The sequence below is a fragment of the Cololabis saira genome, chromosome 13 (genome assembly GCF_033807715.1).
Source record: "Cololabis saira isolate AMF1-May2022 chromosome 13, fColSai1.1, whole genome shotgun sequence".
Classification (NCBI taxonomy): Eukaryota; Metazoa; Chordata; class Actinopteri; order Beloniformes; family Belonidae; genus Cololabis; species Cololabis saira.
In genome coordinates, this window is record NC_084599.1 from 18422953 (window position 1) to 18439061 (window position 16109).

The window sequence follows — 16109 nt, forward strand, 5'->3', positions numbered from 1 at the left end:
TGTTAGCCTGTAGCTTGTTAGATTGTAGGTCACACCCAGATCCACTAGCTGGCTAATGGTTTTGCAGGCTCCATCGATTGTAACAGTGTAAAGACGATCACTCTGACACAAAAAGTCACTGCTCTGCTAAACCCAACTCAAGTTTCTACTGCCCAACCCTGAATTCAGTCTCATCGTTGGTGTTTAACATTCAGAAATGTAAATCTCCACTAGATTCATAGAATCACAAGACTCAAATCAGAATCCGTGTTGATCTTAGTCTTTGTTTTTTATCGTAGAAGCACTCAGAGAAAGTGTACTGAGCCCCCATTTTGCAACGCATAGGATCTGTTATTCATTCTGGTTGGTTCCTGTAGATTCTGTCGACTGAAGATAACATAGACGTGTTGATCGTCTAAATTCATCATCATTCCTGAGATATGTCCTGGTATAAACACCCACGGGGCAGCTGTTCCAGACAGGGGGCGCTAGAACAGGCCGAGGGTACTGATACAAACAAACCCAAAATTGATCTGTTAGAAAGGAATTGATACATTTAATAACATTTATATCAAATAACAGTTTTGTTTTGGTTCACAATGACACAAGTACAACTAAAGTTAGCAGAAGTCCTTCTAAACATCCCTCTTCTAAAACTCTCTCAGTCTCTTTCAGTCTTGGTCTGATACTTGGTGAGATGGTCTTTAGGTTTTACTACATGAAAACAGATAACAGCTCTAAAAGAGGAAGATTTTACACGTTCAACTCATTTTGGTGCACTTGGACTTCTCTTTGGGCAAAATCACCTGAAACTAAGGTGTGAAAGCTCCGTAACCATAAATATCAGTGTATATACACTCCAGCTGTGGATGATCAATGTTTTGTTCCATATGCCTTATTATAAGGCAAGGTTTATTTGTATAGCACAATTCAACTGAAGGCAATTCAAAGTACTTAAACATTAAAAGTGGCAAGACACAATTAAACAGTAAATAACAAATTAAATGAAATAAAATTATAAGAAAAGATGTAAAATAATAAAAAGCACAAGTTGTTACAAAGTAAGGGCAGTAGAATACAGCAGGTACACATGTCATTCTTACAATGGCAAGAATTACGTTTCTATACGGTCAAAATGTCCAAAGACCGGGTCAAATACAGTATTACAAAAGTAATCTGTAACAATTCGTACAGTGATTCAAACCAATTTGACAATTCTATGCCACAATGCCTGTTTCCAGGTCTTATTTCACACAACTGACGAGAATTACGTTTCTATACGGTCAAAACGTACAAAGACCGTAAGTACTGTAATTCCCATGTGATTTGAATGATTCTCAGACCCTCTAAGATCAGATGGTTTTTATTTTTACCCAACAGAATCCTCAGCGTTAACTCCTCTTTTCCGTCTTTGCAGTGGTACCTGGGATAAAGACTCCTGAGGCGCCTCCTCCCACCTGAACAACGGACCGCTGCAGTCTCCTCCTCCACCTTTGATCTTTGATGCCAGCTGGGAAGAAAGCCCCGCCCCCATCGCTCCCGCCAGCCCCGCCCCCGGGGTCTGGCTCCGCCCCCACCAGCGCCATGCAGAGACTCCGTAGCATCAGCATGGCTCCAGCAGATGTTTACCCCCCTCCCTGTGAACTGTGACCCCCACCCTCGTACCCCCATCCCCAGACGGGGCTCCTGGACCGAGCCTTTGAGCTGGAGCTCCGCGGCCCCAGTCGGTGCCGTTGGTGGCGATGGATGGAGATGGGAGGCCAACCAACACCTCCAACACTCACACAGACCCTCACACGTTTCCTGGGATGGACCAGTTGACCCCCCCCCCCCTTCCAAGGACATGGACCAGTGCTCGATGGGACGAGCCGATGGGAAGCGGAGTGGGCCCCACCCGACGCCCGCCTGCTTCAGTATCATGAACTCCACGTGGAGGCCGCGGGGCGGACAGGGCTGTCGGGTGGGAGTGTGTCGATGCCGCCGGACGCCGGCCAATCCCAGCTCGTTTCTGTGGGGGCTTTCGCTTCATGGCTCATTGATTTTTTCTTCTCTCAACTATCATTTCAGCTGGTCCCCTCCTCTTCCTCCTCTATCCATCCACCAGTCTGGGTGGGGGGCAGAAAGCTCCGGTGTCCGGGGCAGCAGGCAGGCAGGAAAGGGAACTTTACTGGTGGAATATCGATCATAAGGAAAGTGCAATTTTGTTGGTGAGGTGTTGGATAGTTAAATATCTTTGTAAGATAGCCTGTTGAAAACAGTTGTTGAAAAGTATATATAAATATATATTTTTCTTCCTAGTCCACAAACACCTCTGGGACTCTAAAATACAGGGGTAAAAAAACACAACAACAGCGTCAGACTATAACCCTCAGCCTTGTGAAACAAATGGGGAGCTGTATTCACTTTTATTGTTTAGTAATTGTTGTTTGTTCATCTTGTAAAGCTCTTAGTTTGATAGGATAATCCCTTTAAGAGATATCATTTAAAACAATCAGTTTTTAATGCATTTCCTGCAGCAAAGTCTGCTTTTGTTTAGTTTAAAACAAAAAAGACAAAAAAAAAAAAAAAAACCGCTAAGCGACTAACTTATTTTACTGAGCACTTAATTTTTACTTCTTTTAAAAAAACTGAAATTCAAGAAGATTCACTTGAATTTAAGCTGGAAAAGAATTGTATTTCCTCTGCTGGTGAGATAATCCGCCCGGCAACGGGCTTCCCTGTGATTGGCCGGCTCTCCCGGAGGCCCAGCCAATCCCCAGCACTTCTTCCTACGGTCGGCCAATGGGCCGCGAGAGGGTAATCAGGGGGCGTGGTTTAGTCATGAAGAGGCGGAGCAACTCTGGAAGCTTTTGTCCAAATGCAACTTGACATTTATTGAGCTTCAGTTTTCTTTCCTATTCTATTGATATATATAAATATAAATATATGAATATATAAACACATTCACACACCTACAACCATCCCGCATTGAAGAAAAGTGACTTTAAGTGAAAAATGATTTAAAAAGACAAAAAAAATCTGCATGTTCTAGTGTTAGTGACCGTTTTTTTTCCATAGATGATGTAGTTAAAGAGATAAAGACACTCTTGTAACCCCAACGCCGGGCACCCCTAGCAGCCGTCGGTTTGTTCAGCCCCGTCGGGGCCTTTTCTAGCGCTATCGTCTTAGCTTCTCAGCTTTCCCTCCATTCCTTCGATTTCCCTTCCTTTCCTCCCATTTCATGAAGCAACAGGTCAGTTCTGCTAGCGTTTTACCCGTCTGGTAACGAGTCGCACGTAATCAGGTGTTCCTCGTCAATGTGCCTTGAGCTAACGGCTTGATCCCGGGAGGCTGAGCGAGAGACGGCACGGAGAAGCTGAGTATTAGCTCTGCCGTCTGCCCCTCCCTCACCTGGAGACGGCTCACAGGTGAAACTAGCTGTAATCAGATCCATCGTCATGGCCGCCGCCAACAGACGGCGAGGGCCAGTCACGTGAGCAGCAAGTCTGTGGAACTCTGAGGAAGAGCTTTGACCACGATTAGCCTCATCTCCATCAGCAGGTTCACTGCCCCGCTCATTTAAAGGCGGCTGCAGTTGATTGAACTTGAGCAGGAAAGCAGAATGCAACAAAACCCATGTTTGAGCCACATTAGGACACATTAGGAGGGGGGCTTTTTGCAGATATCAGTGACGCCATTTATCAAATTAATCAAATATTCCTTCAAATGAAAGAGAAATGGACATTTTAGTACAACATACTCCTTGGTGTTGCTCTAACTAGTCCATATTTGTTTTTGAAGGTTCTGATGTCAGCCTTGTCTCCGGCATACAGAGGTTTCTTCACTATCATAGAATCTTTTGATATAATGGACTGTGAATGATGAAATATTCTTGTTAGTGAAGTAATAGTCTTGTTGGTCTGTTTGACCATTTGTTGACACTTTTTCTCAGATCAGTGATCCTTCCGAGAGACTCTCCAGGATGCTTGTCTTAATGTTTCTATCCATGTCACTGACTGGTTGATCTATTTAGTTGTCGGATGTTCCTCCACGTGTTTCTCCGGCATTTTGTTGCCCATGACCCAAATCCTTTGGAACGTGTTAATGCCATCAAATTCAAAATTTGAAAACCTTTCATGAAAAAGGAGAATCTCTCAATTTTAACTGTTGTAACTAGAATATGGGTTTATGAAATTTGCAGTTCATTTTGACACTTTTTGCTCTTCCATTTAAGACAACAATCCATCTGTTTCTGGAACCAGCGTTCAGCGCGTTAAACTATCAGAACGTTTCAGCAGACATGATGCTCATGTGACTAACCTTCGACCTGCAGAACTGTCTGGTAGATTTGTTCTTCCTCTCCTTCGTCCCCTGCCATGACCATCCCGTCTTTTCCTCGTCTTCCTGTTTTCACTTTTGCTCCGTTTGTTCGCAGATACGAGTAACAAGGACATAAAATATGCAATACCTGCTTGCACTCAGACTTATTTTGTATCGCTGGCGCTGTTTGTTTTCCTTTCGTCCGGACTTTCAACCAAAGTTAGCGTGCAGATGACTTTCGTGCTCCGTGGTCAGTCCCTGAAAATGGTGAAGCCCTGCAGCGGCGCTTACTCCCCCTGACACGATGTCGGGTCTCTCTTTGAGCCTTAAACTAGTCCAGCGTCTTCATCTTCATCACACGGAAACCGGTTCAGACAAGTCGTAGCCCCGTCCTGTGTACTGACTGTCCAGACGGCGGCCTGGCAGCAACTTCATGCTGTTATTGTTTCGTTTGTGTGGTGCGTGCTTCCTCTCTGTCTTTGTCCTCGCCTACCCTTCAGCCATGTTGGGCATTAACTCTGCACTACCGCCTCGTTTCCACCAGCTTCTCATACGATACGTCCAGGAACCACCGTTTTTGTGACGTGACTGAAGAAGTCATTCCGATTTTTTCAAAGCATTATTTGACACACTGTGCAAGGATCCAACGCTCGCTAGCACAGCAAACAAAAACTAGCAGGCTTTTGCAAAAGTAACTTCTCGTGGTCGTTTGACTACATCACAGCATTTACAAGCGTCAGCAGTTACAAGAATAGTTTCTCTGTCATGGCAGATAGCAACGTTAGTCCTGTAAGCATTAGCATCAAGCCTACCCGTCCGTGTCCAACTGTACTTCCTTGCTTCGTACACCAGGGGGCATGCTCCATTTTACACTATGTTTAGACCAAGGATGAGTGGAAACGGGGCTTGAATATGAAATAAATAACAAAACAATACAATTTCCAGGGCTTAAGAAGAATGAAGGGAATGAAAAGAAAAAGTTGCACAGGAAAAAACAAAAAAAAATAAAGCAGCCAAGTATCTTATCGTCAACTTTGGGCTGTTAACATCAGAACAAAAGTGTTTTTAACGAACAAAAAGTGGAAAAAGTACCTACAAGCAATAGTTTGGGCGGCGTGTTTTGTGTGTGGTTTAATTTGTTGCGGCAGCGATGATGAGGGGGCGGAGCCACAGGGCCTCGGACGCATTTCTGTGTTGTATAGTTTTATTCTTTACACTGATTTTAAAGCTCCCCGATTTTATAATGCAGGACTTTTGTAACATTGATCAAATGAGGAAAACTAGTGTTGTGAACTGATTGTTTGTATCAAGGCCACTTTTAGAACCTTGTTGTTGTTTTTTTCTTCCTGGGAACTGGATTTAAGTTGAAAACTTTCCTGTTTCCTCATTTTCCTGTTTTTATTTTCTTTTTGTATGTATTTATGATCATTTCTTCTGTGGATGATTTAGCGTATTCCTGCTCTTTAGGGCGCTGTGGTGACGAGACCATTGTAAATGGATGTGACGGTATGCTGTATGTTTTTGAAGCTAAATCTGCTACAAAAGTAAGCTTTTTTTTTTTTAATGCATCTGAAGAGGTTTAGTTTTAGGCCGGAGACATAGCCAGCCAAAGGATGCGCCAACTAGAAATGCATCTTGGCATCTTTATTTATTTTATTTTTTTGTGTTCATCATTCCATGCAGGAAAATAAACAGCTTGATTATGCAACATGATTCTTTTTCTTTTCCATCTGTTTCTTTCTTCACTGCTCCCCCAGCTCCCCCCCCTCCTGGAGCCCAGAGCTCCACTCTGATCTCTGTCCATCCTCACATCCACCGATACCCATTGCTTTCATGCATCCGAGGAGCGACGATGAAGGACGGTGTGATCGAAGTTTCTGCTTTCAAAGATGTGATTACACGGGCAGATCAGCCACTCTAATGATCGGTTAATCTTGCCCTCGCTGTGCTCACCGACAGCTTGATCATTGGCCCTTTGCATCATCTGAAAATATAAAGTAATGTCCGTCACGGTTTCTTTGCTCTCAGATCATTAAACTCTGAGCTGTTTGGATTTTTGGCGGGTTAAATTCTATAGAAATGCAGAAGGGTTGTCAGTACGGCTGCTGCCTGTTGTCCTGTTTGTTTGCTATGAAGCAGCTCTGAGTTTGTGCGCAGCTCATTGGCCAGTTGCATAGTTTTAACATGGGATACAGCAGGTGCTGTGAGGGCCAGGCGTGGCCCAAAAACCCCCAGGAAAATGAGGATTTGGTTCATGTCTGGTGGGTGTGTGGCCAGGTTGAGTCAGCCGCACTCACCTTGAGTCGTCTCGGCCGGGCAACACACCCCCTGGGGCCCAACAAGCCTGTAGATATGGGCCGAGTTCGGGACAGACACCCTGCTGTCTGGGAAACCTCTCCAAGGTCAGGGCTGATTTGGACTTCATCTAATTACCATGTCTCGGACAGTAACAAAACTTTGAGAAGAACCAAAAGTTAGATTTCTACCTAAACGGGAGGAAAGTTATTGAAATGAAGCAGAAGCTCCGATCACACTTTGATGGGAAGTTTTGGAGGGAAAATCCAGGCAGAATTGAAAAGTTGCACCTGCAGGCGGACTGAAATGTGTTTTTCTACGGCCAAAGCCGACACCAATGAGGGGTTTTGAAAGAAACCATTGGGCCAGTTTTTCTCTTTTCCTCTCCATAAGATAGATAAAATGGTCGACAGTTAGCATACGTCCATATATTATCTGCGCTTCATTATATCCCATTCAGGGTTACGGGAAACTGCTGGAGGCTGTCCCAGCTGTCAGTGGGGGAAAGCCAGACTGTGCTCTGGACGGGTCTCCGGTCCTCTTGAACCAAGGGGTGGGGTCTCGTGTGTGTCACAACGCCTGACTGGTAATCGTGAGGTGTTACCAGACACTGGCCGTGCTGATTGTTGAAACATGGTTGATAATGGCCAACCTCTGCTCTGGCTGGCTGCAGGAATCATGCATCTCCAACCCAGAGCCTTGACTCATCCAGAACCCTGACCAAAGCCCTGAACCCTGAACCACAACTTGGAGCGCTCAAACCCCCCCCCCCACTTCCCTTCGACAGCTCACCTTTGGATTTGAAGACTTCTTCGTTCTTCGTCCTTCTTCGTTCCACCAGGAAACAGGGTTGGACGAAGGCTTTAACGCCTTTGTCGTTGTTACACGTGTCCAAATACTTCTGCTGAAATGTCACCCGCACCCCCACAAACCTCCCCTCCACACACCCATCCCAACCACCGCCACCACCAACAAACACCTTCCTCAGAGCGGGCGGCTGTGGGAGTCGGGGGTCACCGGACCCGCGTAGTAGACCAGGGTACTTTTACTCCCCTGGACAAAAAACTGCAGTGGAAGGACGACTTCTGTCAGCGCGAGCTGGACAACAGATGGCACCATTTTAGGGAGACGAAGGAGAGTCATGGGCGAGGGGGCAGGAATCACGGCATCACCGCTCCTCCAAAGAGACTTTCATCCGACGTAAACCCGAGTCATGGTGCTAACGGAGCGCTACTCGAGCCCTAGCTAACAGAACGCTAACAGAGTGCTAATGGAGGTGAACTGCGACCAGACAGACTCCCATCATGCTTCCCCACAGCAGTCCGATCTGCATGAGAACTATGCACTGACTGAAAATTCAACAGCCAGACGTGCGCGCGGCGCGGCTCACGTGCATGCGTGGACTTTGGTTTGATTCGGTTTGTGAAAACTTCAGCCTCTGCCTTCTTTTACTTCCAGATCCCAGCTTCTACAGACCGAGTAACTCCAAAAGAAATGAAAAATAAGAACAAACCAGCATATTCCACATGATATACTGAAAAAGATCAAATGTAGTGCCTGTGAAAACCTGTATTATACTGCTCTTCTGAATTATTGTTTGTAACTGTTGACATTTCTGAACACCAGTAGCCTTTCTGTCTGTCAGGCCTCTCTGATTATAACTAATGTACAATAATCATAAGATATAAGTGCATGCTCTTCCAAGATCGCCTAGTAAACTCATACGGAGACGACAAATGTGAAAAAAATGATGAAAACGAGACATTCTGTTGTTTTTTGGTTTTTCTCTTTTCTTTTTCCTCCTCCAGGCCTCAAACTTCATCCCCACCCCCACCTGGACTCTTTCTTGTTTTATTTTTGTTGTTATTAAAACTCAGAGATGCGATGCTTCCATGACGACTGCCCCGGGCCACCAGCGGCCCGCCACGGCTTCGCAGGGTTTCAGACCGACAATCTCCAGCTAACGTTACCATGAGCATCCACCCAGCTGGTCTCAACCCCTCCACACAGACCCCAGACCCCCACCAACCCACACATCCATTGACCAGCAGGCTGAGAAATCGCCGCATGGCTCTGGGTGAATCCTCCCCCTCCTCCTCCCAATCGATAGTCTCGGTCTTCTTTTCTGCAGCGCTCAGCATTATCTAGGACCCCCACCCCTCATCCACCCCCTACTTCCTCCTGGAGCCTCCTCTACACCTCACCCCACCCCCAGGACTTCAAATGAGTAGGATTAGAAAAGGTTTAGAAAGAGAAAGCGGTATTAGCACCTGTGAGACCCCCCCTCCCACCCGGTCCAGGCCAGCTGGGGTCGATCGGCTCGTCTAGCTCACCTCCAGTGGCTCCTCGGCATTCGACTCGCTGCTGTCGATGCAGCTCAGCTCTTTGAAACTATACAGCTTCTTCGACTCGTGCGACTCTTTTAGGTAGAAAACTTCAGGTGGACAAACTTTACTGATGACCTCGCTGTTTCCGTTAAAGGACAATGCCACTGTTTGTCTGCGCACTGCTGCTGAGGATCTTCCTCCGATTTGTCAAGTTTTTCCGTTCGGCTGCGGATCAGATGTTATTTGAAGATTTGGAAACATATTATGCCCCTTTTTCAAAGGTTGACACAATCTTCTAAATTCTTAATCTGTAGCTAACAAGCAACTCAGACCCGCCAGTCACTAAAATTCAAAGGTTAAAAGTACAGCTGCTGCCCATTAGCGGTTGTGGCTGTGGTTATTATGTACGCATGGGTTCGCCTGTTGCTACAAAACACTCCTGAATCCGGGGTCAGATGACAGCGTTCAGGGTTTTTTTTTAATCACACAATGTAGCACACCAAACAAAGAGGAAAAGGATCTTAGCATTAACACTAGAACTACCACTTCTGCCGAAACAAAACACAATCCAACTCCAAAAAGCTAAGTGAACATGTCAGAATGCAGTGTGCTACAGAAAACCACCACCAACGACCAGCTGCTACATGCTACCAACACTAGCTTACTAGTGGTTGAAAGCCGAGACTCCACAGGTTGTAACGATGTAGAGAGATGACCACTCTGAGACAAAAACCCACAGAGATAGCTGTCCAAAACCAACAAACACAATCACATTCTGCAGTCTTGGAGTTGTTTTAAACCTGTGACAAAAGAAAACATTAGCTAACTCCAAATAAGATCTTCATGAGGTGTTGACAAACTGCTAACTAGCTCTTGTATCATAATGACATTAACTGTTGAAAGTGGCATTGTACATATAAAGACATTCTTACCTGTTAGTTAATGCTTCTCGTACCACAAAGGTTTTTTCATCTCTCTATTCTGGTGGATTTTATTCAATGTTTTAATCAGAGTTGTACAGCCATGTAGTCGTCATAGACTAATCAAAGTGAGGAAACTCTTGGAGATATCACCCATATGTTTCTGAAGAGTGATTTTGAAGCCGTTTTACCATTTTACTGCACAACACTATGTTGGTAGGAAGAGACTCCGCCCAACCCGGTTAATCCAGGTCTGGAACCTGCCTGGAAAATAGCACCATTAGCTCAAATAATGCAAGATCAAAGGAGATTAATTTATCATTGGATCCACAGTGGTCTTTAGTGGTCAGTAGAGGAACTGCAGGTCTGATCCAGACTCTAGTGGTCAGTAGAGGAACTGCAGGTCTGGATCCAGACTCTAGTGGTCAGTAGAGGACCTGCAGGTCTGATCCAGACTCTAGTGGTCAGTAGAGGAACTGCAGGTCTGGATCCAGACTCTAGTGGTCAGTAGAGGAACTGCAGGTCTGGATCCAGACTCTAGTGGTCAGTAGAGGAACTGCAGGTCTGGATCCAGACTCTAGTGGTCAGTAGAGGAACTGCAGGTTTCTTAATTACTGTGTAGTGAGTTGACAGATGGTGGGGAGGGTTGATTGGTGGAATGGTGGGTTTGCGTCAGAAGAGATGAAGCTCCCTATTAGTAGTAGTATTCCATAAATTAAATGATTTAGCAGTCGGTCATTTACCTAAATAAAGAAGATTAACTTTTGTTACATTTAGCAGAGCGTTCAGCACTTGGTGGTCTCCTTGATAAGAAGCTACATGATGGGGTGAGCTTCCATATTTTTCAGGACCCATTGAAGGTCATTGAAGCCGACGCCTTTCTTAAAACCCCCATCTGCTCTGATTGGTCAGTCGCAGAGGTCTGATTCAATGGCTCCGCCCAGTGCATCTGCAATAGTACAAGTTCCCAGATGAAGGATGAATCTGCAATTTGTGCTTGCTTTTGTTTTTTGTTTTGGAGTGATAATAAGTTAAGGATGTTACCAAAATTGATAAATAAACATTAAAATGAATTTACAGCTAATTTAACCAGTTGTCATGAGTAAAGTTTAATGTCTAAAAAATGAAATGTAATCAAAAGGTAAAATTAAGGAAACTCATTTGTTGACTTTTAAAATGTAACATACAAAACAATGGCAATGTCCTTTAACAAAATAGAATAGTATAGAATAAAATAGAATAGAATAGAATAATTTTCCACATATAGGATTTTTTTATTACTGTGTTGAATTTCTTGCCAAACTAAAACCAGGGATTCATGTATTACGATTTTTAAAACTGCCCTCCTGTTTTCCAGCCTGTTGATGTTTTGATTGTTTGATATTATCTCTAACAGACATAATCGATCGGTCTGATTAGCTTTTATGACGTTTCTCTCGTTGCCTTTTCTTCCGGCCCTCTGGAGGTGGTGCTAAACGCAGCTAAACCACGACAATCTCGAGGAAGGAGAGCTTTATCTTTATCTTAACCTGCGCACAGGTGGGTGGGCTGTGACCCGTAGCAGTCTGAGTCATATGTACGTATCTCATCATCCCCTTCTCACCATGATCACCTGACCTTCATCCTCAGCAGAACTGACTGATACCTTGTGCCTCGACAACTCTTTTATGGAATATGGCGCCGTTTTCTGCCTCTGCTCCGGGTCAGCGACCTGGTGTCACCAGATGTTCAGTGTGAACCTGTTTCCATTAGTTATGTGATGTGCCGTCATCATCCATTTTATGTTTTCTGAAGCTGTGATGTCGCCCTCTGTTGTCACTCTATGGTACTGCTTTTTTTCTCCCAGTTCTCCCCTTCTGCAAATGTTGTTTCCATTGAACTGGTGAACTGTACACCCTTCCCCACCCCATGTTCACGCAGACTCAATTTACTGGAAGCAAGATGTGCATTTCCTATGCAAAAATAATGAAAAATAAAGATGCTAATGCTCTCCTGACGGCTCTCTGACTGCTTTTCTGTTGTTGCCATCTGTGTATTTCATGTTTGTATGTATATTTCTCTTTTTAAAGATCATTTTTAACTAAACAGCTAAATGAGTGTGTCATACAGAGAATAGAATGTGACACAAGTGGCCAGCTGCTACATGCTACAAAAATGACCCTTTCAGCGATTTGAAGCATAAACTGCTTTATAAGATGTGGACAGGCCCCCGTTGATGTCATCGACAGGTTTCTGAAGAGTGCTTTTGAGTCTCTATATCCTGGTACTGCGCAGTACCGGGTTGTAAATGGACAGAACGAACAGAACTGGAAGCAGACTGGAACATTCCCACCTGATGTCAATCAAAGTTAGCTGGTATAGCATAGCTAACTTAGCTTATGTTAACCTGTGATGCTAATTAATGTTAGTTTATATTCATTTTGATCAAAACTGTCCAAACATCCTAATTTCAAGTGTGCTACCAGAGCTGATATGAGGACTGTGGGTTGACTGATGGAGTGGTGGGTTGACTGGTGGAGTGGTGGGTTGACTGGTGGAGTGGTGGGTTGACTGGTGGAGTGGTGGGTTGACTGGTGGAGTGGTGGGTTGACTGGAGGAGTGGTGGGTTGACTGGAGGAGTGGTGGGTTGACTGGTGGAGTGGTGGGTTGACTGGTGGAGTGGTGGGTTGACTGGTGGAGTGGTGGGTTGACTGGTGGAGTGGTGGGTTGACTGGAGGAGTGGTGGGTTGACTGGTGGAGTGGTGGGTTGACTGGAGGAGTGGTGGGTTGACTGATGGAGTGGTGGGTTGACTGACTGTGTGGTGGGTTGACTGGTGGAGTGGTGGGTTGACTGGAGGAGTGGTGGGTTGACTGATGGAGTGGTGGGTTGACTGACTGTGTGGTGGGTTGACTGGGGGAGTGGTGGGTTGACTGGTGGAGTGGTGGGTTGACTGATTGTGTGGTGGGTTGACTGGTGGAGTGGCGGGTTGACTGGTGGAGTGGTGGGTTGACTGGTGGAGTGGTGGGTTGACTGATTGTGTGGTGGGTTGACTGGTGGAGTGGTGGGTTGACTGGTGGAGTGGCGGGTTGACTGGTGGAGTGGCGGGTTGACTGATTGTGTGGTGGGTTGACTGGTGGAGTGGTGGGTTGACTGGTGAAGTGGCGGGTTGACTGGTGGAGTGGCGGGTTGACTGATTGTGTGGTGGGTTGACTGGTGGAGTGGTGGGTTGACTGGTGGAGTGGTGGGTTGACTGGTGGAGTGGTGGGTTGACTGGTGGAGTGGCGGGTTGACTGGTGGAGTGGCGGGTTGACTGGTGGAGTGGTGGGTTGACTGGTGGAGTGGTGGGTTGACTGATGGAGTGGTGGGTTGACTGATTGTGTGGTGGGTTGACTGGTGGAGTGGTGGGTTGACTGATGGAGTGGTGGGTTGACTGGTGGAGTGGTGGGTTGACTGGTGGAGTGGTGGGTTGACTGGTGGAGTGGTGGGTCGACTGATGGAGTGGTGGGTTGACTGATTGTGTTGTGGGTTGACTGATGGAGTGGTGGGTTGACTGGGGGAGTGGTGGGTTGATTGATGGAGTGGTGGGTTGACTGATTGTGTGGTGGGTTAACTGATGGAGTGGTGGGTTGACTGATTGTGTGGTGGGTTGACTGGGGGAGTGGTGGGTTGATTGATGGAGTGGTGGGTTGACTGATTGTGTGGTGGGTTAACTGATGGAGTGGTGGGTTGACTGATTGTGTGGTGGGTTGACTGGGGGAGTGGTGGGTTGACTGATGGAGTGGTGGGTTGACGGGGGGAGTGGTGGGTTGATTGATGGAGTGGTGGGTTGACTGATTGTGTGGTGGGTTAACTGATGGAGTGGTGGGTTGACTGGTGGAGTGGTGGGTTGACTGGTGGAGTGGTGGGTTGACTTGGGGAGTGGTGAGTTGACTGATTGTGTGGTGGGTTGACTGGAGGAGTGGTGGGTTGACTGGGGGAGTGGTGGGTTGACTGATTGTGTGGTGGGTTGACTGATGGAGTGGTGGGTTGACTGGAGGAGTGGTGGGTTGACTGGGGGAGTGGTGGGTTGACTGATTGTGTGGTGGGTTGACTGATGGAGTGGTGGGTTGACTGATTGTGTGGTGGGTTGACTGACGGAGTGGTGGGTTGACTGATTGTGTGGTGGGTTGACTGGTGGAGTGGTGGGTTGACTGATGGAGTGGTGGGTTGACTGGTGGAGTGGTGGGTTGACTGATTGTGTGGTGGGTTGACTGATGGAGTGGTGGGTTGACTGATGGAGTGGTGGGTTGACTGATTGTGTGGTGGGTTGACTGATTGTGTGTTGGGTTGACTGATGGAGTGGTGGGTTGAATGATTGTGTGGTGGGTTGACTGATGGAGTGGTGGGTTGAATGATTGTGTGGTGGGTTGACTGATGGAGTGGTAGGTTGACTGGTGGAGTGGTGGGTTGACTGGTGGAGTGGTGGGTTGACTGGTGGAGTGGCGGGTTGACTGGGGGAGTGGCGGGTTGACTGGTGGAGTGGTGGGTTGACTGGTGGAGTGGCGGGTTGACTGGGGGAGTGGCGGGTTGACTGGGGGAGTGGCGGGTTGACTGGGGGAGTGGCGGGTTGACTGGGGGAGTGGTGGAGGAGTCAACTATTTTTAATTCATCATGTAAAGCAACTTTATGCAGTGTATGCGTGCCTGCATGCGTACGTACACGTGTGTGTGTGTGCACCTGTGGGTGTGTATGTGTGTGTGTAGGAGTCATTTCACGATGTGGAAATTAACACAAAATCAACAGTTTCCTGCATTTGCCTCACTAACCCATGATTTATAGATAGTTGTAAATTCTCTGTAAAAATGATCAAAAGTCTTTCTTCTGCCGCTTCAAGCCATGATTTATGTCAAGTGAGTCGGCCAAGACCGTCATGGCCAAAATAAGAAGTCCCATTCACCATCATATATAAGCCCACAGCAGCATCCCTCTCTTGTACACTCAGCAATAACCTACAAGAGCAAGCATCAAGGGAAGTCCACCGCTGGCTTTCCAAGCCATCACATATCAATATGCACTGTAAAAAGAGGCTGAAGCAGATGCAAAGAGGAGAATCAACGCAAGGATGCAGGACGCAGCGTAAGATGACCAGTCATATCAAAATACAGAGAAGTAAAATAACAATATTAAAAGTAACCTGCTTGATGGTAAACTTGTTGTTTCAGTCTGAAATGTGGAAGGTTTCTGTTTAGAAACACCAAAATAAGTAAACCTTTTTATTTGGAACAGCTGAAAGATTTTAAGATTCGATCACTTCCATGGTGAATGTATCTATTTTAGTTTTATTATGGTAACTAAATCAAAATGCAATACTTTGATGTAGTAGTTCTTTGTTTGTTAAGTTATTTCACTTAATCTTCCCAGAAATATGTTTTTTTAGAGCATTCTCTGTGATTCTGAACACGTAAAAGCTGTTCTGGACATGATTTTGGTTCATGGCATGGTTCATGTCAGGGTCAGTGTTTGTGCAGCACTGCAGCTAGATTTGGAAAGGATTTAATGAGAAAGATTTCACAGAATTCCTCGCAAATTAGTATAAAATGCCATCACATGATCAATTATTTTGATTGTGAAAAATACCAAAAACGATCGTGAAATCCTTGAGAAAAGAAGATGGCGTGCAGAGAAGATTCTGTAACGTGTTCTGAGGTGGTGATCTCTGGATGTCTTCCTGAGCCGGTGCAGGAGAGAATCATGTCTGGTTTTAACACAGCACTGCCTGAGGACCTGAACATCACCAGATCCAGTTTTAACCTTCAGCCATGTCCTCCTGATTCTATCAATCTTTTGATGATATTGAAAACTTCACAGTTTAACATTGAGGAACATTGTCCTGAAATCGGGATCTGATACGTTGTTTATTTACTATTGGGAATAAATAAACATTAAAATGAATTTACAGCTAATTTAACCAGTTGTCATGAGTAAAGTTTAATGTCTAAAAAATGAAATGTAATCAAAAGGTAAAATTAAGGAAACTCATTTGTTGACTTCTAAAATGTAACATACAAAACAATGGCAATGTCCTTTAACAAAATAGAATAGTATAGAATAGAAAAAAATAGAATAGAATAGAATAGAATAATTGTCCACATATAGGATTTTTTATTACTGTGTTGAATTTCTTGCCAAACTAAAACCAGGGATCTGATACGTTGTTTATTTACTATTGGGAATAAAAACAGCTTCATGAGGTTTGTAAATCATTGCTTTCTGTTTTTATTTACATTTTAGACCACGTCCTGACCGTTCAGCTTTTCACACAACACTAGA

General features: G+C 45.4%; 1 protein-coding gene across 6 annotated transcripts in view; it reads left to right on the forward strand.

Moving 5' to 3' along the window:
* Window positions 1-11774, forward strand: part of nfia (nuclear factor I/A) — a 157377-nt gene extending 145603 nt beyond the window's left edge. For all 6 annotated transcript variants that reach the window (XM_061738111.1, XM_061738112.1, XM_061738115.1 and 3 more), the window contains one exon: window positions 1397-11774. In XM_061738111.1, coding sequence (XP_061594095.1) covers window positions 1397-1411 — 15 coding nt within the window. In that variant the 3' untranslated portion in view covers window positions 1412-11774. The remainder of the gene's footprint in view (window positions 1-1396) is intronic.
* The last annotated feature ends 4335 nt before the right edge of the window (window positions 11775-16109 follow it).